At 44.6% G+C, this 24809-nt stretch overlaps 1 protein-coding gene across 1 annotated transcript in view; it reads left to right on the forward strand.

Annotated features, from left to right (window-relative positions):
* Nucleotides 1-24809, forward strand: part of ADAM9 (ADAM metallopeptidase domain 9) — a 491300-nt gene that overhangs the window by 288437 nt on the left and 178054 nt on the right. Inside the window, exons 11-13 of the mRNA XM_078666483.1 lie at nucleotides 18413-18546; nucleotides 21000-21171; nucleotides 23487-23579. Coding sequence (XP_078522609.1) covers nucleotides 18413-18546; nucleotides 21000-21171; nucleotides 23487-23579 — 399 coding nt within the window. The remainder of the gene's footprint in view (nucleotides 1-18412; nucleotides 18547-20999; nucleotides 21172-23486; nucleotides 23580-24809) is intronic.

A 24809-nucleotide genomic window follows, 5' to 3' on the forward strand; every position in this document is an offset into this window, starting at 1 on the left:
AAAAATGTATTAAGCGCACTATCACCGGTTGGTTTCTTGGCGCTGAAATCGACAGTAACATAATCAGGGACGTGGGATGAAGAGTTATTGATATGCTTGTCTGTAAAGCCAGGTCTTTAAAGCTTTCTGAAATGAGCGGAGGTCCTGACAGGTCAGAATCTCAAGAGGGAAGGTGTTCCACAGACAAGGAGCCAAAGTGGCAAACCTGCGACCTCCGGAGCGCTTGCGTTTAAAAGGGGGTATCTGAAGGAGGCCACGATGGGATGAACGGAGGTTGCGAGACGGTACACACTTTGTGATAAGTTGGTCAATGAATTTGGGGCTTTTGCAATGTAATGATTTGAAGATCATGCATCCTATTTTAAAGGTGCAACGTTGGATCACCGGAAGCCAATGGAGTTTCATGAGTAAAGGAGTGGCTGAGTGCCATCTGGCGTAGTTCTACACCATCTGGAGGCGTTTCGACAGGTAGAGGGGGAGACCTAGATAAATGGAATTTGCATAATCCAGATGGGACAAAACGGTGGCGATCACTACCTGGGTGATTGCCTCCAAGGTGAGAAGACGCCGAACCTTCCGGATTTTTCTTAATTGAAAGAAACACTTAGAGACCATTTGGCCCACTTGGGCTTTTAGCGAAAGTTCGCAGTCCACGGTGACCCCAAGCGTCTTTGACGACGGTGAGGGGGTTGGGGCTTGACCCAAGTCAGATGGCCAGTAGTGGGGGGCCCCAGTGTTTGACGCTGTCTCCGGTAAGGACTAGCTCAGTTTTGCCCGGGTTTAATTTCAGCTGGTTTTGGTCCATCCAGGCTTTGATGTTCCTCATGGTCGATTGAAAATCGTCTGCGTAGTTAAATACCATCACCTGCTCATCTCTGAAGGCATGAATCAATGAGAGGATATAGAGGTTGAACAGGTGAGGTGACAGGGAGGAACCCTGTGGAACTCCGCATGTGATGGACTGTTTGGTGCCGACTAGATCTCCAAGTCGTACTGCCTGAGAGCGGTTCTCCAAAAAAGACATCAGCCAGCGGGCCGCCGTGCCCCGGATGCCGGCCTGTCTGACACGGTCGATCAAGATGGTATGATCGACCGTGTCAAATGCGGCCGACAAATCCAGGAGCACCAGTGCCTGGGGAGAGCGCCTATCTGCACAGTCCCGAAGAGTATCCAGGACTGTGGTTACCACTGCCTCCGTTGGGTGTGCAGGCCGGAACCCGGCTTGATGGGGTTCAAAGCAGCCGGATTCCTCTAGGAAGTTAGAAAGGCATTTAGCTACATGAGCCTCCAGCACCTTTGCCAGGTAGGGAAGTAAGGAAATGGGCAGGTAGTTTGCCTTGCAAGACGGGTCAGCCCCAGGTTTTTTTAGGAGCGGTATGACCGTCGCTTCCTTAAAGGCCAGTGGAACTAGGCCGGAGGTCAAAGAGTCGTTCAGGAGAGTATGGGCAGGGGCCGGGAGGGCGGAGAAACACTCTTTTAGGATGTACGGGGGGCCGCTGTCTGATGGAGCGCCGGATTTAACTCTTGCTAACAGTTCCTGAAATTGATCCTGGGTGATAAGCGGGAAACTGCTAAGAGTGCCAGAACTATTGTTGATTGCCATACCAATAGTAGTTGGAGTCACAGACTGTGGGATGCTGACTTTAATGTCCAAAATGTTCTCACTGAAATAGGTGTTAAGTGAGTCACAAAGGGACTGAGTCGGAATTATACTGGGACAGACACTATCCAGGTTCGTTAATTCATTAAGAATAGCGAAGATGTCCGTGGATCTGTTTGAGGATTTAAGGACACGAGAAGAAAAATAAGCCGCTTTCGCAGCGGAAATGGCATTCATATATTCCTTCCTGGCCTTAGTGAACCCGATCTTTAAATCAGGGTCATAGTTGCGTCGCCATTGACGTTCCAACTGCCGCAGGGCTAATTTCCTGGTTTTTAAATCGAGAGAAAACCATCTTTGGCCGTCAGCGCGCCGTGCCAGTCTGACTTTTTTATAAGGGGCATGCAAATCACTAGCCGCTTGTAGCCAGCCAGAAAGATTGGATTCTGAGGAATTAATGTCACAATGAGGGGTGGGAATAGTGTTGCTAGTGTCTGTAGGAATGCTGTTCTATCCAGAGTATTCCATTTCCTAGCTAGGCCGCCTATAGCCGTTGTGGTTGTCCTAGCGGAGGAAAAGATTAGATTGAATTTAAGAAGTAAGTGATCTGACCAAAGGCAGGGCAGGGTTATCGGGGTTGTTACAAATGGAGTGTTGGTCCACACCTGGTCTAAAATGTGGCCCTTGCAATGAGTAAGGGAGAGCACTAGTTGTGAGAAATTTAAATTTGTCATAAGTTCTGTAAGTTCACTCGATTGGGGGCTTTCCATGGGGTCATTAAACCAGTAGTTTAGGTCGCCTACTAAGAAAATCCTGGCGTGATCCAATGCTAGGTTGGCGACTTGATCGCTTAGTGCAAGAGGATATGTTGGCATCGAGTTAGGAGGTCTATACAGGAGGACACATGCCATGGTCATATGGGTAGAGTCAATCTTTAGCACTAAGTTGTCCGTGTTCGATAACGTTAGGCAGGTCAGAGTGGTAACTTTCAGACTTGGAAATGGAATACTCTGGATAGGTTCATCAACCGCAGGCCGCCTTTGCCACAAAAGGGATTTCCAACCATGTTTGTACACACCCAGCCATCTTGGCCAGCATACCACACAATTGTTTCGTAGCGAAGGACGGTGTTCCCACAGACCATGTGAGATAGGCAGCCAGAGGTCTAGCCAGTCCACCATCCGATGGCAGCCATTAGTATTCCCTCTTACCATCATGGTCATCCAGGGAGGTCCATATCATCCAACTATTGTGATTTGCAGCTAGTTTAAAGAGGCTACTCCCTTTCGTTTGAGTACCCCACCTACTTGCGATAAGTTGATGGAGGATCACCTCTCCTTGCTTTGTCAGAAGGTGTTAGCTCTCGTGGCTATGGAGGCTATAGAATGGGTGCCGGCATTAGAAGTGGGCCATGGTAGCTGTTCCTGCTGCTTTATGGTGCCCAAGAAGGACGAAGGCCATCGTTCTATTTTAGACTAGTGCATTCTCAATCTCTTCCTGAAACAGGAGAAATTTGAAATGCTCATGCTTGCTCAAGTTCTGCCTGTCCGGGACCCAGGAGACTGGATGGTATCACTGGACTGACTGGATGCTTATTTTTCACATCCCGGTCCTTCCTGCCCACAAACGTTACTTGTGGTTCACGGTCGGCCAACAGCACTTTCAGTGTGCTGTGCTCCCTTTTGTCCTTACCAGTTCCTCTCAGGTGTTCACACAAGTGATGATTGCAGCTCATCTGCTAAGGTCACGGATTTCAGTCTTTCCCTACTTCGACTATTGGCTGTTCAGGGTGATCATAGATCAGGGAGGGGCGGCTGTCCTGATCCTCTTGGATTTGTCAGCAGCCTTTGACACGGTCGACCATGTCACTCTAGTCGACCGTGTCACAGCCCTGGGGATAAATGGTCTGGCCAGGGATCTTATTTCATCTTTCCTCGCAAACCGCACCCAGATGGTGAGGCTGGGAGAATTTTATTCACCTATCTCTGCTCTCCCCTGTGGAGTCCCACAAGGCTCCTCGCTAAGTCCGATGCTATTTAATATCTATGTAGCGGACTTGGCGAGGGTAATAAAGGCCTATGGGGTACGGCTTACATCTTACGCAGATGATACCCAGCTGGTCCTGGCTATCCATAGGGATGGCCTTGCTGTGGCAGCTAACTTCCAGAGAGCTATGCTTGAGATCAGTACTTGGATGACCTCGAACTGTCTCAGGCTCAACTCGGACAAGACCGAGATTATGACTTTCGGAAAACTCTCCCCTGAATGGTCTTCCAGTTGGTGGCCGGAAATGCTTGGCCCTCCACCAGTCCCAGTGGAAAAAGCTAGAAATCTGGGAGTGATATTTGATAGCAAGCTGGCTTTTGACCTTCATACTAACAAGGTTGTCTCGTCATCATTCTTTATTTTGAAAAAAATAAAGAAACTACTGCCTTATCTCCCACTCTCAGCTGGGAAGACTCTGGTTTCTACCTTAATCTTCTCAAAAATAGATTATGGGAACGCTCTCTTTCTTCACACCCAGAAGCGTGTCATAACTAAGTTGCAATCCATTCAGAATGCGGCTGCTAGGATCCTTCTAAACATTCCTCGCCGCAAATCCACTACTTATGGCATCCGTCAGCTCCACTGGCTGAGAGTTGAGAGCCGCATAAAATTTAAGGCCCTCTGTATTGCGTATAAGGCAGTACATGGCATAGGACCCAGGTTCCTGACTGAAGCCTTTCAGCTTTATGTCCCCAGAAGGCAATTAAGATCGGCTAACATCAATCTCCTCTCTGTGCCACGTACAAGAACGGCCACTTGGGGAGACAGGCGTTTTCTTGTAGCCACACCAAGACTCTGGAATTCTTTGCCACTCGCCATCAAAACTGCCCCGAACCTGATGAGCTTTCGCAGGCTCTTAAAAACTTGGTTGTTTAACCAGTAAGAGGATAGCCGAATTCAGTAGCTCCACAGCGCCGAGACACCTTAGGGTATTTGTTGCGCTATAAAAGTTGCGTAAATAAATAAATAAATAAATTAAAAGCCGGCTCACTCCAGGCAGACACCTCCCACCTTCATACCATGGAAAACTTCCTGCACTCGCTGGGGTTCACTATCAACGTGCCGAAATTACACCTGCCTCTTTTTCAGAAACTCCCTTTCATCTGTTCTGGACACAGTGCAGTGTTGGGGCCTATTCTCCCGAAGGGGCAAGTCCAGGAATTCTGGCTATAATTCTGATATTTCAGCCTCTATCCTGGATTTTTTTTAGACTGACTCCGAGGCTGTAGGGCCTCATGGCCTCCTGCATCCTTCTCATGACACATGTCCTTTGGCATGTGAGGCTCTGCAGTGGGACCTGAAGTTCCAGTGGGTATAGCATCAGGGAAATCTCTCCAACGTGTTCCAGATCGCGGAAGAAATTACAAAAGATCTGCAGTGGTGACTAACAAACCACGATTGGGTCAGTGGCTGACCCCTCTCCCTTTCCCAACCAGAACTGACTGTAGTGGCAGATGTGTTACTTCTGGGATGTAGTGGCCATCTGAGAGAGGTGGAGATCAGGGGACTCTTGTTTCCAGCGGTATCAGGACTCCACATCAACCTATTGGTACTCTGAGTGATCCAGCTGACATTGAGGGCCTTTCTTCCATCAATCATAGGAAGGCTGGTATAGTTGTTTATGGACAACACTACCGCCATGGGGTATTGCAGAAAACATGGTGGGGTGGGGTTGTGGACCATTTGTCAAGAGGCTCTGTGCCTTTGGACATGGCTAGAAAGTCAGGGCATATCTGTGGTGATTCGATACCTGACAGGCTCTCTGAACGCCAGGGTTGACAAATTCACCCGTCGATGCCTAGCGTCTCCATCATGTAGGCGGGGCAAGGTCTCTTGCAAATATGTGGAGAGCATTGGTTGGATGTGTTCACCTCAGTCAAGAATGCGCAATGTCAGCATTTTGCTCATCAGACTTTCCATGGCGGCTCTCGCTCAGAGACGCATTTCGTCTAGAGTGGGCTTAGGCCTCCTGTATGCCTTTCCTTCAATACCACTCCTGCCCAGAGTTCTCAAGATGATCAGGAATGACTGGGCCCAAGTTATACTTGTGGCGCCAGATTGAGTTCGGAGAGTCTGGTATCCCAAGCTGTTGAGCATGAGTTAATCCTCTTTCTGCACCCCTTTCCCAAGTTCTACTGTCTATTCTTACATTGGCCCAGCAGGGCTCTGCTTTCTGCACTTTGAAAGGCGATCTGCCATCTCTGCATTTCTGCAGTTGCCACATCAGCCATCTCTTGATATCCCCTTTTGTACAAAGGTTTTTGAAATGTGTCTAACACATGTTCTCCCCTGCACCCTTCATTATGCCACAGTGGGATCTTAATTTAGTCCTCACATGTCTAATGTGTACTCCTTTCAAGTGTTACACAACTGTCCTAATCGGCTCCTAACCATCAAAACGGCCATCCTAGTGGCAATAACATCTGCGCAGAGGGTCAGTGAGCTACAGTTCTTGTCATCTCTTCCTCTGTACCTTACTATCCAGACAAACTGGTCCTTTGGACTAAAGCATCCTTCCCATGAAGGTGATAACTCCCTTTCATGTAGTCCGGTCCTTCACCCTGCCTACCTTGTATGCTCTACCTCATACCTCTATAGAAGAAGAGAAACTCCTTTGGCTGGACCCAAAAAGAGCCTTGTGATTCTACTTTGACCGCCCAAAAGAGTTCCATGTGGAAGATCAACTCTTTGTGGTGAACTTTGGAGTCAAAAAAGGGAAAACGGTGCAGAAGCAGACTATTTCAGGATAAATGGTGCGCTGCATCTAAATCTCCTACGCATTGACCAAAAAGCAACCTCCTGAGGAAATGCGTGCTCACTCCACCAGAGCCAAGGCTGCGATCACTGCATTAGCTCATGGAGTACCTGTTCTGGATATCTGTCGGGTAGCAATGTGGGCCTCCCTGCACACATTTATGAAACACTACTGCCAGCCAGGTCTGGCGAGACAGGCACTTTGGTCTTTCGGTCCTTGGGCTTTTCTTGTATAAATTAGTATCGCTGTCCCACCTCCGAGGAGATATTGCTTGGGTATCTATTCTAAGGTAAGGAATCTGCGTCTCTATCAAATGAACAAGTTACTGACCTTCGGTACCGCGTTATCTGATGGAGACACTAGCCGCAGATTTTTCACCGACCCACCCATCCTCCCCACTCTGCAAACGGATTTCAGAGTGAGGGGCTGTTCCCCTTTAAGGACCCTTGTTTTTACACACCATTGGTCAATGTTCTTAGTTGCTCTGCACTTCTGGAGTAGAACGTCGCAAAAAGAAACTGTTGTCAGTGCGCTGGGTCACTGTCTAGGCACCACACACTTCTGGCATGGACAACACTTACGATACCATTCATAGCTGAACAACGCCACCTACTGACACGCAGGGGATCCAGTCTGATGGCTGGGAATCTGCGGCTAGATGTTGTCCCTACCAGATAAGGCGTTAACGAAGGTAAGCAACTTATGCATCCGACATAATGCTTCCTTTTTGAAGAATCTACTGGCACATGCATCAAAGTCAATTGCATTCGCAAACGGTGCGAATCGCAATTTTCGGCCGTTTTTCGAATGCAATTGACTAATTTGGAATGCATCATGCATTTCGCAATTTTAGGAATCGCAACCATGTTGCGATTTCTAAAATTGCGATTGCATTTAAGAAATCGCAATTTCAGATTTCTTAAATGCAATGCATGATCATTTTTTTATTGCGAATTCGCAATTTGGAAGTGGTAAAATAGCATGAAGTTGACCTTCATGCTAATTTACCGTAAACGTTCAAATATGCACAAATTGCATTTTTGAAAGTATTAATTTACACACACACATGCCCTTGGGGCATGTGTGTGTGTAAATTGCATTTGAAGTTACATTTCAGGGGTGCAGGGAGGGGTTCTTTGGACCCCCCCTGCACCCTTGAAATTGCATTCACATTTTGCGAATCGCAATTTGAAATTCGCAAAATGTGAATGCCTTCCCATTCATTCCTATGGGCCTTTTGGTCCATAGGAATCAATGGGAAGGGTTTTCCTTAATTGCGATTCGCAAATTGTGAATCGCAATTAAGGAAAAATACCGAATCGCAAAACAAATGCAAATTTTTCATGCATTGCATTTTGCGATTTCTAAATTGCGATTCCTTAATTTTCGCAATTTAGGAATCGCAAACGGGTGCAATGATGCATGTGGCCGCTAGCCTCACGATGATTCTGGGGCACTGAGCCCAATGAGGCGTACTGACTTCAGGTTCAATGTAATTTTTAAATAACCAGTTAAAGTATTGTGCAATTAAAATAGATAAAAACATTTTGTTAATTCATCTAGTATTTGAAAACAGAAGATAAAAATAATAGGGCATGAAGCCGAAACAACAGGATTGTGAGGGCTATGACTTCTTCTGGAAATTGAGATGGAAAATAAAAAAGATAAGGAAATTAGAACAAGGTTTCAAGGAAGGTTGCGGTAAGGGGTGATGGAAAAGAAACACATTGTCACCATTTGAGCCATTATGGATGGTCTTAGGATCACGACTTTATTGTGACTTTATTGGCTGCTCTGTTCATCTATTTGTCCGAAGGCATAAGTTTAGCTCATGGTCATAATGACTTGTGCTCATAACATATGGCTTTGCAGCATGAATCTTTCTGGATTCACTATGCTGTGCATTATTCCGCGGTCTAGTGGGTTTGTCCTGAAGCATAGTCTTTTTTTTATTTTATTTTTTTCGTGGCCCAGGTGTCTCACCATTTGGTCTGGATCGTCACCCAGGAGTTCGAGAGATTTTGGAAAAGAGAATAAGAAAATCAAGCAGAAAACACCAAAAGTTGGAGTTTTTCAACATATTGATCAGGAGCACAGAGCTGGGACGACGAAGAGGGTGAGAAAAAGAAAAGAACTTCGATGTCCAGCCGAGAATGCGCACACAGGGGGCCCCCTGAGCACAGGAATGGACAAAACCCCATTCAAATTCTGCCGTAATTGCCACCACAAGTACGCGCAGAAGGCCCAGCACCCAGTCTGCAACCTCTGCCTGCCACTCGACCACCAAAGCAGGGATTGCAACGCCTGCTCGTCATTCACCCCCAAGACCCTCAGAGTGAGGGAGAGACAGAGAGGAGCGAACTGCACCATGCAGGGGCAAGAACAACCCCCGTCGCTCCGGGACTTGGGCCTCTCCAGCGGAGAAGAGGACAACATCACCGAGGGACCAGAGGACTACATGGTCGCAGAGACTGATAAGAAGTCGACAAAGGAGGTAAGAGAGACGTCGTCCCTTAAAGCCCCGACAGACTCTCGAAAAACTGAGCCAAAGTCCTCGAAAGGAGCACTGGTGTCGAAGCACTCAACGGCCACAGCTGCGTCCACGTACAAACAGCCCAGCGGATCCTTCGAAAAAGACTCCCAGCCAGCGAAAGCTCTAGAAAAGCCTAGATCGTTGAAGCCGGCCCCCGAAAAGGCACGCTCGACGCCGAAGGAAAAAGAGCTGAAGGCGACTTCAACGTCAACATCGATGACCTCGAAGAGAAGCGCCGAAACTCTCGACGCCGAACAAGCGGCCGAAATGGAGAGGAAGAAGAGAAGGCTCGAGGCCGAAATGGACAGCATCCTCCAGAGGAAAAAGTACTTCGATGAACGGATGAGCAGATACACCATCCCTCCAAAGCCCACGACTGTAGTCGAAACAGAAGTCGAGGAGGAGTTCGACATCAGCGAGCAGTCGAAAACTCCTGAACCAGCAGAGCAACAGGACGAAGATGGCCTGTATTATTCCTACCCTTGCTCCCAAGTGTGCTGGACCAGGGTAGGGAAGCTTTCAAGGAGCCAGCAGCCTGCAGATCTGTCACCCCTAGAACAGAGAAAAAATGCAAGCGTTCCTCCAGGGATCCATACCAGCTGACTCCATTGTAACGTCAACAGCCAGGAAGAGGGCCAACATTCCCACAAACTCAGGGCCACCTTCAGACAAAGAGAGTAAGAGAATAGACTTCATGGGGAGGAAAGTAGAGAGGAATGCGGTGATTCACTGGCGCATTGTGAACTCCAATGCCCTAATAGACAGGCATGCATACCAACACTGGGAGGAGATGGGGCAGCTGCTCAAACACCTCCCGGAACAATACCAGCAGACGGCAACACACCTGGTGGAGGAAGGCAAAAACATGGCCAACAACTGCCTAAAGTTGGCCCTGGATGCAGCAGACACATCCAGCAGGCTTATGATGATTGGAGTGACGGGAGAGAAGGCATGCCTGGCGGAACAATATTCTGAACATGCCCTTCAACGGGTAACAACTGTTTGGGACCCCAGTTGATGAGAAGCTGACGCAGCTCAAAAAGGATAATGAAACGGCAAGGTTCATGGGAGCACTACCGTTCAGAGGGATGAGAAGGGGCACACCCTCAAGGAGACCGGGGGCAGAGGAGGAAGCCAACCGGGAGCATCACACCAGGCCTTCCAGCAGACTTATCAAGGAAACAACCACTCGCAACAGCAGGGTCAGCAACTGCAAAGCTGGCACTACCAACCAAGGGGCCTGTCCTTTCGGGGGTGCTCGAACGGACGGGGACAAACGAGAAGAGGGGGACAGCAACCCGCCTCGAAGTTACTCCGCTGTACCAAACGTGCCCACCCGGACAACATCTCTAGAGGGGCAGCACAGCAAAAGACTCAAAAAAACAATTAGACACACACAAAGAAAAAATCCTCGAACATGTGACACCGGTAGGAGGCAGACTAAAACACTTCTTCCAGGAGTGGAAGAAGATAACAACAGACAAATGGATACTCAACATCATATAGTTCGGCTACTGTATAGAACTGGAAAGACCGCCACCAAACAGGAGGCCAACCAACAAAACACGCTCGCCAATGGAGCTTTCGCTCCTTCTGCAGGAGGCACAAGAACTCCTCCACAAGGAGGCAATAGAAACAGTACCGTACAAGGAAAGAAACAGGGGAGTGTACTCCAACTACTTTCTCATACCGAAAGTGGACGGAACGTAAAGACCCATCCTAGACCTACAGTTCCGAAACAAATACATAAAAACACAGAAATTAAAGATGACGTCCCTACAGGAAGTTATACCACAAATAAGGGACGGGGACTTCATGTCCACTATAGACCTCAAAGATGCCTACCTACATTCCCATGAACCACAGACACAAACATCTACTAAGATTTACCATCAACAAAGCGCACTACCAGTTCACAGCGCTAGCTTTGGACTAAAATCCGCACCAAGGTTCTTCACAAAATGCCTAGCAGCGATAGCTGCGCCCCTAAGGAGTCGGGGAATACATGTATATCCCTACCTGGACGACTGGCTGGTAAAGGCGAACTCCTACAACCAATGCTAACTACATCCTCGGCGGGTCACGCACACGCTGGCAGAGCTAGGTTTTTCGGTACATTGGGAAAAGTTCTCGATAGAACCAGAACAGGTGAAGATTTTTCTGGGCACACAGATCAACACCATTCAGGGCAGGGTGTTCCCCAGTGAGAGGAGAATCTTCGCCCTACTGAAGGAGACACGTCAATACCGAAAGCGGCAAGCTCTGACAGTTAGGACAGTGAGCAAGCTCATGGGGATGATGGCATCCTGCTTACACCTAGTCCCCAATATCTGACTCCACATGAGACCATTCCAGGAATGGCTCCAACAGCAATGGTCACAGGCAACAGGGAGTTGGGAAGATCTAGTGGTTGTTACGCACGCAGTGCAAGAGGAGATAGCATGGTGGAGCAAAGAGAACATAACAAAGGGGAAGCCATTCACACCACCAACACAGTGACCATCACAACAGACGCCTCCCAAATGGGGTTGGGAGCGCACTTGAACCAATTAGCTGTAGGGGCAGAGGGTGTTAATTCAAACAGACAACACCACAACGATGTTCTACATCAACAAGCAGGGAGGAACACAATCCGTGGCGCTATCAGGGCTAGCGCAGGAGATATGGAGCTGGGGCCATCCCACTACAAATAGACCTCCTGGCGATACATCTACCAGGGAAAGACAATGTGGAAGCAGACAGACTCAGCAGACAGATATCCGCATCCCACAGGTGGGAGCTCAATCCACAAGAAACGGAAAAGCTTTTCAAGAGGTGGGGGTCCCAACAAATAGACCTGTTTGCAACACACCAGAATGCAAAATGCCAATACTTAGCATCCAGACAGCCAGGTCAGCATTCCCAAGGGAATGCCCTATATATAAGCTGGTCGAAGACATATGCCTACGCTTTTTCCCCCGATACCGCTGATGCACAGGGTGCTCAGCAAGTACAGAACCAGCAACATGACGCTAATACTGGTAGCACCACAGTGGGCCAGGCAGTCCTGGTTCTCACAAATAGTGGAAATGGCACAGGGGCCACCACACAAGTTCCCAAAAACGGAAGGGTGCTCCACTCAGAACCGGAGAGCCTCAGCCTTGCAGCTTGGCTCCTGAAGACTTCGAGTTTGCGTACCTAAAACTCCCGGAGAGCACACTGACGGTGCTGCAGGAGGCAAGGAGGCCCACCACACGGAAGTGTTATGTAGCAAAATGGAAAAGCTCCAGAAGAGTATCACCGGGGAATCAACAGTGCTACGGTACTTAACACACTTGCTAAGGAGTAACCTAAGCTACACCTCGCTAAGAATACACCTAGCAGCAATAGTAGCCTATACAAGAGGAGAAACAGGGAAAAGTTTCTTTACATCCCAGGTGGTAAAATGATTCCTGGAAGGGGCAAAACGAATCGCCCCCCCCCAAAAATGATGCCACCGCCGGCATGGAACCTCAGTATAATTCTAACTCAACTCATGAAAGCACCATTCGAACCCATTCACAAGGCTTTTCTACATATACTCACCATAAAGACAGCTTTTCTGGTGGCGATCACCTCGCTAAGCGGGGTGAGCGAATTGCAAGCGCTAACTCTACAGGAACCCTACATTCAAATTCACAATGAAAGGGTGGTAATGAAAACAGACCCACATTTCATGCCAAAGGTGGTGTCAAAGTTCCACATAAGCCAGACAATACAGATACCAAGTTTCTTCCAGAAACCCTCCACAAGCGCAGAGATGGCACTGCACACTCTGGATGCTAGAAGAGAAGTGATGCATTACATTGAAAGGACTAAAGATTGTAGGAAAACAAAGATATTCTTTGTGTCTTTCGCAAGCAGTTTCTTGGGAAGACCGGTAACTAAGAACACCATTGCGCGATGGATTGCACAAACAATCCAATTCTGCCACAAGCAGGCAGGTCAAGAACTACAAGGAGCAGCACAAGCTCACTCTACCAGAAAGAAGGGAGCAACAATAGCTTTCCTGGCAAACACACCCATCCAAGACATTTGCCTGGCGGCAACATAGGCTTCAGTGCACATGTTCACTAAGCACTACTGCGTGGATATACAGATGAACAAGAAAACACAAGTAGGACAAAAAGTGCTTCAACATATATTCAACAACCAATGCTCATCTTCCACCAAGCCACCACAAACATAGCAAACCGCTACAAAGTCTATACACAGCATAGTGAATCCAGAAAAATTCATGCTGCAAAATGAATAGTTTCTTACCTGTCGGTGTAGTTTTGCAGCTTGAGGACTTTCTGGATTCACTAGCGAAGCCACACTCCTCCGCCAGAAAGATGTGAAAGGAGGAAGGGGAGTAAAAAATGGACAAGATAAGAAATTAGAGGAAAAACAATAACATGACAAGAAAAGTAAAAAGAATCCAAAGATGGCTACCAAAGGTGGGAGCTTCCGGAGGAAGCAAGATGACGTCACAGGAGGACACCAAATGGTGGGACGTCGACGCCCACCTGGGCCACGGGAAATAAAAAAAAGACTACGATTCAGGACCCAACCACTAGACCGCGGACTAATGCACAGCATAGTGAATCCAGAAAGTCTTCAAGCTGCAAAACTACACCGACAGGTAAGAAACTGTTCGTTTCTTGTACCTTATTGAAGATCCCATTGGATTCTAATGTCTTATCCTCCGCTCTGTGATCAGAAACTGGGGTCCTCTTGCTCCACTCTTAACTTGTATAATGATTGATGTGAGAAATTGGCATAATAAAATGGTGATTGGTACTTTTGTTTATTTCAAGCCTCCAACTACACACCTAGAATTTCAAGGTTGGTCATTGCTAGGGAAAACTCTTTCAATTTATTGGTCCGTAAATTCTTTTTTAATTTTACTTCCTGTCCCAAGCATAGCCAGGTTGGTAAAGAAATACAACGTTTGATGAACCTGCATAATGTATCGACCAGATTTAACTGCAGAGTGTTATTAAAGGATTTGACATTGGAAATTTTGCATACGTTTTCATGTAGAGGGGCATATTTTAATTGTTGTGTTTAATTTAGAAGCTCTTGCAACAATATTTTTTCAAATTCAGCATTGTGGTATCTATTCAATTGTTAACGTTACAGAGGGTATTTCAGGGAGCTCGTCGCATGATTTTCAAGTATCTCAGTTGTACAAGATCATTTATCAAGGATGAACTTCACGCAAACCTCCTAAATTATCACAAAAAAGGAATGGAAATTGAAAACGTAAAGAGATGTTATCTCCTACCTCTCAACTATTTCCCAAAACTGCCTGTAATTCTGAGCCCCCACCCTCCTCGGGACGTTTAAAAAAAAAAACAAAAAAAAGTCACCTTCTGCAATATTTATTTTTGTATTAATCTTCACCACAATGACGAAGAAATCCTTTTTGTCTATGACCCTGAGGTCACGTGACACGATAGCTCTGTATACAGATTGGTATGTAACAAACGTTAGTGATCGAGTGAAGGCCGGTGGAGTGCATAGATTTCTGTGATTAAGCACTGCCAGATGTCTTTGGGTTAATGTAACTGTCCTTAATGTCTGAAACATACAGTGATTACAAAGCAGCTTCTCTCCTATAGATCTATCTATTTTTTGGCCCCTGGTAAAGAAACTAAACTGCAGCATTACACAACAGCCCACTCAGATTTAGTGTTCTAAAACTGTTAAATGTTCCCTTTACCAAAATGCAGAGTCGGATTGGTAACGCGGGTACTTGGGCAATGGCCGAGGGGCCGGTATCCGAGTTCCAGCTGTGGGCTGCTTTTTGGTGCAGCCTGGGTGCCGATTTGGGCGGTTTCTGCGTTGTTCGGATGCCGCCAGCGGCCCAGTGGGTGCCTGAGTGGCTTTTCTGGAGGCAGATGGGCGTCCATTACCTCACTTTTATCACCGGGCAGAGGTGTTACTCCCTTTCTCTCGCTGGGCCGGCCTATTAATTTAGGCATATTGAGCGGGGCCAGGGGTCCTCAGCAAATGTGGCCTCACTTGTTTTCAGGTGTGTTTCACCAGTATAAACGAATCGTGCATAACTAACCCCCTTTTTTTCTTTATAACATTTCGCCGAAGCAGTGTTTTACAGAAAGGCAATATTCAAATGTGGCCACTTTTTTTATCGTGCCTGGTCCGATTTTTAATCCCAATCCAACCCTGCTAAAATGACAAGTTAAACTGACTCTTTTAGTCCACGGTCTCCAATTCTTTTTTTTTATTCTGAGAGCTACTTCTGTCAGGAAAAATCACTCCATTGGATGATAATAATGACCCGGAAATGTCAAGAAAAGCATTATCAATATGCGGTGCCGCCACATGACCAATGAAATATCACCCGGATCAGTAGACACCCGCTGTTACAAAGTACATAGCCACAGCAATAAGTCTCCCCAACTCAACTTGAATTACCATTCAACTATAGGCTTGGTAAAGTAAGTATTTTGTATTTTAAGAATGTCACTTTCCATCAAATACCACTTCCATTTTGGGCAAACAAACATACATTTTTACATTTCTTTTCTGAAAAATCCAAGGAAACGTTTTGTCTTCAAAATACTAGTTTTCGGCCATTATTTTTATTTCATTTTTGTTCATTATTAGTATGCCAAGAGGAGACCAACATTATGTCAGGGGTGGCCAAAATTAGGTTAGTGATGCTTATAATCGGTCAGTGACCGCTCATGTGCGCAACTACCAAGAAAGCCCAAAATATGTCAAAGATGATAGTTACCATGCCAGGGCCATAATTATGCCCAGAATTGGCACGGTTGTGCCAAAGATGGACCCAGGATGATAAACTGTTTGTGGCCCTTGACACCAGTCACATCTTACATGGAGCAACACTGTTTTTTCAGGGAGATGCATACAAACATAAATGTGCACACATGCATGCCAACCGCGTCCTGTGCAAGTAAGAGCAGTGAGGCCGGGTGGGGGGATTTCGACAGATGACGAGGGAAAATTAATTATTTAATTTTCCCTCGTGGTCATCTGTCTAATCCCTCTCCCCGCCCAGCCCCCCACCCCTCCCGGCCCTATCGCTCTTACCGGCCGCGGCTGCTGCATACACAACAAAGATACTTGCACAGTGAGCCTTTAAAGAGGATCTTACATCTGCATCCACCCCCTCTTTTCCTCAGCACTTGGGCTGTTCATGCACCCGACTCACACACTTTTTTTCTGGGTACTGCTGGCCCACAGGGGTATATCTGTTAATTGTTTTGTGTTGACATTAAATCTCCTATTTTTGTCTTGTATTTAATGTTCAATAATATGATGTAAAGTAGTAAATCTTCCCCAAGTCTAAAATTGTTTAAAGTCTTTCTGCTATAGTGCATAAAGATCAAAGGAGGTTTGTTAACTTTCATGCAGCATTGAATGTAACTCACTTAAAAGCCTTATGAACTATCTGTAAATCACTGACAATCAAACTGTACAATAATCTATACAGAACGTGTTCTCAGTTTAAAGTGCCAAATTAGCTGTTAAACATTTAGCAGTTTCAGTGAAAAAAGGAAGTGGATGTTGAGACTCCAGTGAATATCTTATAATAACGTCATATGTCCCTGACCTTATGTTACGGATCATTAAATAGTCTTAACAAAAATGTCAGGCTAGAACTGAATTTCTTGCAACTACGTCATATGTCCATGTCCTTACATAACGGATCATTAAACAGACTTGACAAAAACGTCAGGCTAAAAGCTTAACACCTCAAAGATTTCAGAATTTTAAATAATATATAAGAAAAGCGTAAACTTGAAATCTAACGGATATGTCTGGGCTCAGATTCCTCATCTTTTCAAGTCTCCTGAGGCATCTGTTTGGATCTGGAAAAATCTTCACCTCCTGAAAGTGGCACTTGAAGGCACCATAGCGGCAGTTGCTGGAGAGTAGTAAAATTGTAGCGCCTAATTTGACTTATTAGCTCCATAAACATACCAGTAGCCATCAGTAACCTTTGTTAATTTTTTCTATGCACCACAAATGACAGAATCCTCTTATTCTTTGCTGGTAAGTACATTTTTTAAGCACTGGACTAAGTGCATTTATCTTATGTTGGTTTCTAGCACCAATCCTACTACTTGTGGTGTTTAGAGTTAAGATTCAGTGCAGATGCATGTCATTTATGACAAATTCTCATTGAGAGTCCAAGAAAGAAAGATGGGCAAACCATTCTGTTCCCCAACTATTGTCTCTTCCATGGAAGCCAGGAGATGCATCTCTTCCTTTGTCTTTTTGTCTTGCAGAAGTTAAGCTTAACTGACGTTACTGCTACTGCGTATTACTTTTATGGATCTAGTACATCATGTCTGGTGGTGACATGTATGCCACTCTACTACTGGAGCTCGTGATACTGAATTCTACCTAGCTGTGGAATTGAAAATTTCTTCCAAATCTAGTCTATTTTGATCAATATATGGAAAAATTGAGTACCATATTGGCTTGTACTTCCTTTGGCATTAATTTGCAGTAACTAGCTCGTATGCGATATAAATTTACTCTACTGGGACTTGTAATAGCTAAGTGCTGTATTGCCATACACTGGACTTACTCTATGCCCCCCTGGCTGGATAAGTGGAGGGCGGACTTGTGTGAATGTGGCATGGCTGAGGAGTGCCGACTGCAATCCATTGGCACTGATGAGAATGCGGAACGTGACTTGAAGCTGTATGTTGGAGGGCCTGCTGGTGGATGACGGTCTGGACGAGGGGGCTGTGGCCGCTCCGCAGACAGTGGACCTCGCTACTCCTCCGCTGACCTCAGAGGATGACCCCTTGCTTGGCTGACTGAGCTGGTGTGCAGTCTATGGATGCCTGCGACGTGTGGGAAGGAGCACTGGAGATTGAGCAGACAGCGGGATAGGCCATGACCTGGAGACTGAGCTCGGGGGCTGAAAGAGGGATGGTTCCTTACACCCCCCCTAATTGTTAGCACGTAACAGTTGAAGTATATATTTATCTCAGCAGACTGAGCTGCTCCTGATCGCTACTCCGGCAACACACGCATTTTGCATGCCCCCGCTCGGATGCAATGCTGCTATGCCCCTATGGAATTGGGGGCTTTGCACAACTCCGTACCTATTTTTCCCTTTCTAGAGAATATCAACCGACTGCCTATCGCTGCCAAGTTCTTATTATGGTTTTTTATTGTTACACTGGTTTTTCTTTTGTGCATAATTTCTTTCTGTGGGGGAGTTGTCCTGTATGTCATACATGACGATGCGCGCCCAGCAATAACGCTTGTGATAAGAGCAAATAGCCAAACATTTAGGCCACTGTGATATCCTGTACTGCCTACCTGGCGTGTAAGGTAAATTGTGGTTCTGCATTTCATTGTTTCGCAGACTGATGAGCTAACTTGTAACGTGATACCTGTGCACTATGGAATAAAAAACAAGTTTAAAATAAAAAAATTGTAGTAAGCTCCTTTGGCTTTGTTTCAGTTTTCACACAACAATGTCCAGTCTTTTGCATCCATTGTTGCTCATGAGCTTGGTCATAACTTAGGAATGAACCATGATGACGGGAGGAATTGTGATTGTAAAGTATCAGCCTGCATTATGAATTCGGGAGCCACGTAAGTGCATTTTTTTTTTACAGAGCTTACTTTATATTCTTTTTTTGTGTGCAGACTATATAACTCTTGTTTCTTATTGTGATATGAACATTTGATCCATGTGTCCCTGTAGGATGTGTGCATTTCTCGACACAAGCATTCCTTTTTACATTCAAACAAACCCTCCAGTTGTGACTATGTAAAGATAGTGGTCTACTGGCTGTTTTCTTATACATCATTTAGATCTTTCATTCTTTTTAGTGTCATGCTAACAGCAGTTGTGTTGTTGTTTTTGCTATTTACGGGGATATTATGGTCAAAGCCCCCCACGACCAGGAACTTCTAGTGCCTGGTGGAGTCACGAATCATGCAGATGGAGGAAGGTTCAGAGATGATCTGGCTTGGCAGTTCGGTCTGAACTGTTCCCATGTAAGCAGGGTCAAGACTGATATGCATATGGTTGGATCCAAACTGAGGTGTCATAGGGCCCAATTCACAGAACTAACTTAAGACAAAATCCTAAACTTACTACCATTTTGGTATTCACAGAATGCACTTACTCATTTTGATATTCCCAGAAGTTGGGAGTCCTAACTTTAGGACTCCGAAATGCCTTCTGTGAATTCCAAAAGTCTTAAAGTTAGGATTTTTCTCGGTTTAGGAGTCCTAGTCCTATCTTTACTACTCCTAAACTGAGAACATTTTTAACTTTAAGACTTTCGTTATTCATAGAAGGCATTTAGGAGTCCTAAAGTTAGGAGTCCTAACTTTACTACTCCTAAACTGAGAAAAATCCTATCTTTAAGACTTTCGGTATTCACAGAAGGCATTTAGGAGTCATAAAGTTAGGACTCCTAACTTCTGTGAATACCCAAATGAGTAAGTGTCTTCTGTGAATACCAAAATGTTAGTAAGTTTAGGATTTTGTCTTAAGTTAGTTCTGTGAATCGGACCCATAGTGTGCAAAGTAACAATGGACTGGAATGCTGCTCGAGTAATTGCATTGCCAGTGGCTGCTATTTATTCAAGTATACCATCTATCACTTTTTTTATACTTCAGAATAGATGTGGGGAAGTCCGGTAGAAATTCTGGCAGAACAATATCTTGTGTGATTATTTGACAAGTGCAACTGCTGTTCACAAAACATTTGAACATGCTAAACCAACATTAAAGATGCTGCATGACTGGTCTGTCTCCAAAGATTGATGCAGAAGGGGACCCCGGAACAGATTTATTCTCAATGCAGCAGTAGATTTATATTACTAAAGCATATAGGAAATAGTCACATCAATTCAAATTACAAAAGGAAAAGTAATAGATGCATTCTTATTGGCTGCTTGTGATATATTCTATGGAGTCGTTATATTTTTCACTGCTAATGAATTTATATTTGGCAGATTTCATCTAATATAGTAGATGAGTTAAATTCAACAATTTATTTCCCCCTATGGCACAATACTCTCTGGGATTTCTCAAGGCTTATTGTTGGTTCCGTCATATTCAATGTTAATTGGTTTGTATGTCAAGCAAACAGTTGGGATGTTGTGTGGCGTCCCATTTGGTCTGCCACAGCGATCATATTGTCTTCATCCGGAGGGTTACTTTCCATCCGGACGTGGACCACATCATCACAGGGGCAGACTCTACTCCATTGTTAAATGAAATTTGTGCTAATCTTATTGCTGAAACTGGTGAATTATCAGTAGCTTGTCATGCTTGTCTTGAGGGCTTGGGGATAAAGAAGTAAGATATTAAACCTGCACTACAAAATAGTGGTTCAATTAACTATGTAAAGTAAATGTGCGATTTTACTTTTTTAATTGTAAAAGCTTTATCAATATGAATCTTTTTGTATGGCAGAGTACTTTACTCCCGCCATACTGAGGGTCCTCCCCATGCCAAATTTAGAGTTGTCTGACAGTCCTGCAGACAACTCTAAACATTGGCAAGAACCGCAGTCGTGGCAGTTCCTGTCAGTGTGGTAAAAGTTTAACAGGAGGCTTTGTCAAACATGCCACCCTACTGTCAAACTTTTGCAGCGTTTAACTTTTTCGAAAAACAAAGTCCCAAAACAGTAGTTTGTTTTTGGAAAAAGTAAAACTATTGGCCCCTACACCATGAGAGTTGTAGCCCAGGGTTTGGGGGTCATAATATTTTTTTACTGTCTCTCACTCTCGGGTTTTACCTTGGGATGATTAACAGCAAACAAAACGTACCTCATTCACTCTAAAAACGGAAGGTGTTATATGTGACCGTCCAACAACGGCCCATACTCCATCGGACTGTCAGAGGAGTATGTCAGTGACGGAGCTGGAGTAGGCTTGTAAATCAGGCAGGCAGACCTTTTTTTGGTGGAGGACCCCCTCTGCCATACTCTGTCAGCCCCTATGATCTATGCATGTTCTCTTCACTGGATATAGAACATAAGTATTTTCAAGTCAACATTGCTCAATAAGTTGTTTTTTCTTTACAGAGGTTCAAAAAACTTTAGCAGCTGCAGTGCTGATGATTTTGAGAAATTGACATTGAACAAAGGTGGAAGCTGTCTCCTGAATATTCCAAGTCCTGATGAAACTTACACTGCCCCCTACTGTGGAAACAAGCTGGTGGATGCTGGGGAGGAATGTGATTGTGGCTCACCAAAGGTTGGTGGTCTCCATAGCCGTTCTGCTGAGTTTGCCTGTCTGTGTTTGTGGAATGAACATGCGCTTTAAGAAAATTATCTTGTGAACAAAGAACAATAATTCTGACCAGAAAGCACGTTTTCCTAGTGTAGAAAATAATGTGGTCAACCATTAAACTGAAAATGTACTTTCTCAAACATTCCAGTTGATTCAACGTGCAGCACTGTGTGTCTGTGCTAAAGTGTTGTATCCAGGTTTGTATTGCAGTTTCTTATCACTGAAGATAGATATTTATAGTTACACAGCTATGTTTCTACAGACGTGAACTGACTGAGCAGTAGACAGTTCTTGTGGTTTCTTGATGGTGACTCCCAAATCATATGCCTGTGGGGTGTGGTTTTACAACAGCAGCATACAAAGATCTAGGGCCATAAGAGCAGATTTTAGGGATATCGATTTCCAAATTGCGATTCTCTGTGAATCGCTATCCCTAATGTATGAAACTCTTCTAGTTCATTTAGCGATTCCTAGTGGGTCGCAAATTGACCTACTTCATGAATATTAATGAGGTAGGTCTCAGTTTGCGACACATAGGGAATAGCAGCCATCACAAGGATGGTGGCCTGCTGGGTTTCAGCAGACAACCATGTCTGTGATTTCTTTTTAATAAAAAAAGCAATTTTTTAATTAAATGCAGTCAGTTTGTCTTAAAGGAAACTGGGATGCATTTCAAAAAATAAAATGAAATGTTTAAGTATAATTTTTTAAGAGTAGGGATGGTCCTTAGGACCACTGCCTGCTCTTAAAAATATTTGTTTCAGCATTCACAAAGGTGAAGGAGTCCCATGGGGACCCCTTCCCAATTGCAGATGGTTACCACCAGCCTTGAGATGTCAGCAAAAAATAAATGCTTCGCAACAGTAATTCGGTCTCAAAACATTCATACTTAGCACTTCAATTCTGTATTTAGAAGGAGCACCCTAAATACACCCGTTCCATATACCAAATTGGTATGTATGTGCATTTCCAAATTTCAATTCGGTAGCATGTAACCAAATCACAATTTGTTTTTTGTACGTAAGAAAAGGCATTTTTGCAGTCTCCACTTCTGACCGCAAAAATGGTTTGTACCTATGGACACTAGTTCTTATTGCTAAATCATCCTGGTGACATTCTTGATGACATGTTTGTAATCTGTTCTGGAGACTACCTGCTTGTCAGCACCTTTCCTCTCTGTTTAGTGAACAATGACTCTTGGATTACACTGATATGGTTATTAAATGGTAACGGAGGCTCAAGTGTTTTACAGTGGGTGAGACAGGCTCAGATTGATATGTACCCGTGCCTCGCTCAATGAAGAGAAGGCGATCGAGAAATAGAAGGCCTAATAAGGGCAAGCAAATACAGACAAAGAAAAGTGAATAGTCATTGAGGCTTAAGCAAAGTTTTTATGATTGTTATTTCAATATTATTCAACCAGTAATGTATCTTACAATCACTAAATAAACCATCATGATAGTACAGTGGGCAATACTTTCCACATCATTAATCCATGTTGCTCGAGAAAACTTCCTTTTTTTGTGTTTTTTCAATCAATCTGGTACGATTTGGCTCACTTCCATCGGGTGTTGTCTGATCATTTTGTTTTAAATGTGAGCTCTGCTATAATAATTTTCTTCCTTGCCTGGTGTACTGATAACATGGTAGCACCTTGCAACGTGAACTGAACTGTGTGCAAGAGCTTCTTCCTTTTGTTTCTTCTATTGCTTGTTATAATGATTGCTGTGTTGAGCATCTTCACCAGGAATAATTTCAAATTAAAGATGTTAACAAAAAAAACACAACTTAACTATTACTTCATCCTATTCAACATTTTTTAACAATGGGACGTTTAGTTGTAATTTCCAAATATAGTGCTTATTGGTCTCGACTTTGACTATCTTATTTGTTTGTTGTATGAATTATGGGATTAAACTGTGCCTATCTAATTAGTTCTGAAGGGAAACTTGGTCCTCAACCTAATACCAAAACACACACAAGGGCTACTCTAGTACTCAGTTGGTTTTAATTTGTGTGTTGTAGCTGTTCCTAATGTTATCTGGGGGCTCTGTTTGCAAGTGAGTCTACACTTCTGCATGTCCTTTCCTTACCAAGAGTATCAAATGTCATCAGTCCATGTATTTGCCAAAACAATTGTTAACCTAATAAATCATACTTTGTAAATCATTTATTTTCATGAGTTACACTTTATTTTCGATACTGTGTTGCTCCGAACCTCACATGTGAAACAGATTTTGAAATCACATTAGCCCTAAGCAAATGTTAACATTTTACAGGAGTGTGAAAAGGATCCTTGCTGTGAACCCAACACATGTAAACGCCGATCTGGAACAGAATGTGCCTATGGTGTCTGCTGCAAAAATTGTAGGGTAAGAGATCCATACTTGGGGCAAAATCTATGTTGTGTTGTGTTTCTGGTTTAAACAGGTGGGTGCAAGGAAGGCGTGTGGCTACAGAAAGATCTCTACCACAGATCATTTAAAGTTGAACTGGATTTTAGGTTGCTCTGCAGCACCGTGATTTGAGGAAATATGGATCAATTCTTTGTGTTTCGGCAAGATGACACCCTAATTGTGAGTAGGCACTGTGTCACTTAAAATTCGTGTATTCCATTTAAATCCATAGATGCAGGAAATAACATATTTAACAGAAAACAATAAATGTGTCCTTGGTTCACATTCAGTGATATGGCTTCTAAAAGCAGAGGTACAAATTGAGAATTATCGAATTTATCTTTGTGGCCTTCGTACTTCGAATTTAGCTTTTGTGTTACTATAACAACCTAAAAATCTAATAAAACCTGGAGAGAAGTTACAACAAACACTGGGGGGGGGGTAGACTGCCAATTCTTGTTAAATCAGGGGTACTCTTTCAAAAATATATTTAAGAGAAGATAATACATGTCAGCCTTACTTCTCTGTTCAGTTCTGCCACTTTCCTTTTGCTTCTAGAGCATTGTTCTCCCTTCCTCTGTCCTACCTTTGTTCCCCCCCTTATTTACCGTTTTTGCTTTCTCACTTCCATTCTCTCCATTGTCATTGTTATTTCTATCTTGACATTTCTGTTTTTTCAAGATATGGATTTGTCGCTTTGACCTTTAGATCCTACACTCCTTTAGTGTTATAATGCCGGGATTCTATCATTCCTGGGATATTCTGTTAATTAGATGGTCTGATCACCTGGGGAGCTGTTGTACTCAAGTTCTCAGATGTTCTGTGATCTACTTACACTAGCACCCCAACTATTCTAGACCACAGCGTCACCCAGCATTACCACAACATCAAACAGCATCACCACAGCATCACTCAAGGCCACCACAGCATCACTAAGGGCCAGCACAGCATCACTCACGGCCAGCACAGCATCACTCAGGGCCAGCACAGCATCACTCAGCGCCACCGTTGCATAACTCCGGGCCAGCACAGCATCACTCAACGTCACCACAGCATAACTCCGGGCCAGCACAGCATCACTAAGGGCCAGCACAGCATCACTCAGGGCCAGCACAGCATCACTAAGGGCCAGCACAGCATCACTCAGGGCCAGCACAGCATCACTCAGGGCCAGTACAGCATCACTCAGGGCCAGCACAGCATCAC

Source organism: Lissotriton helveticus, chromosome 11 (assembly GCF_964261635.1).
Source record: "Lissotriton helveticus chromosome 11, aLisHel1.1, whole genome shotgun sequence".
NCBI classification, from domain to species: domain Eukaryota; kingdom Metazoa; phylum Chordata; class Amphibia; order Caudata; family Salamandridae; genus Lissotriton; species Lissotriton helveticus.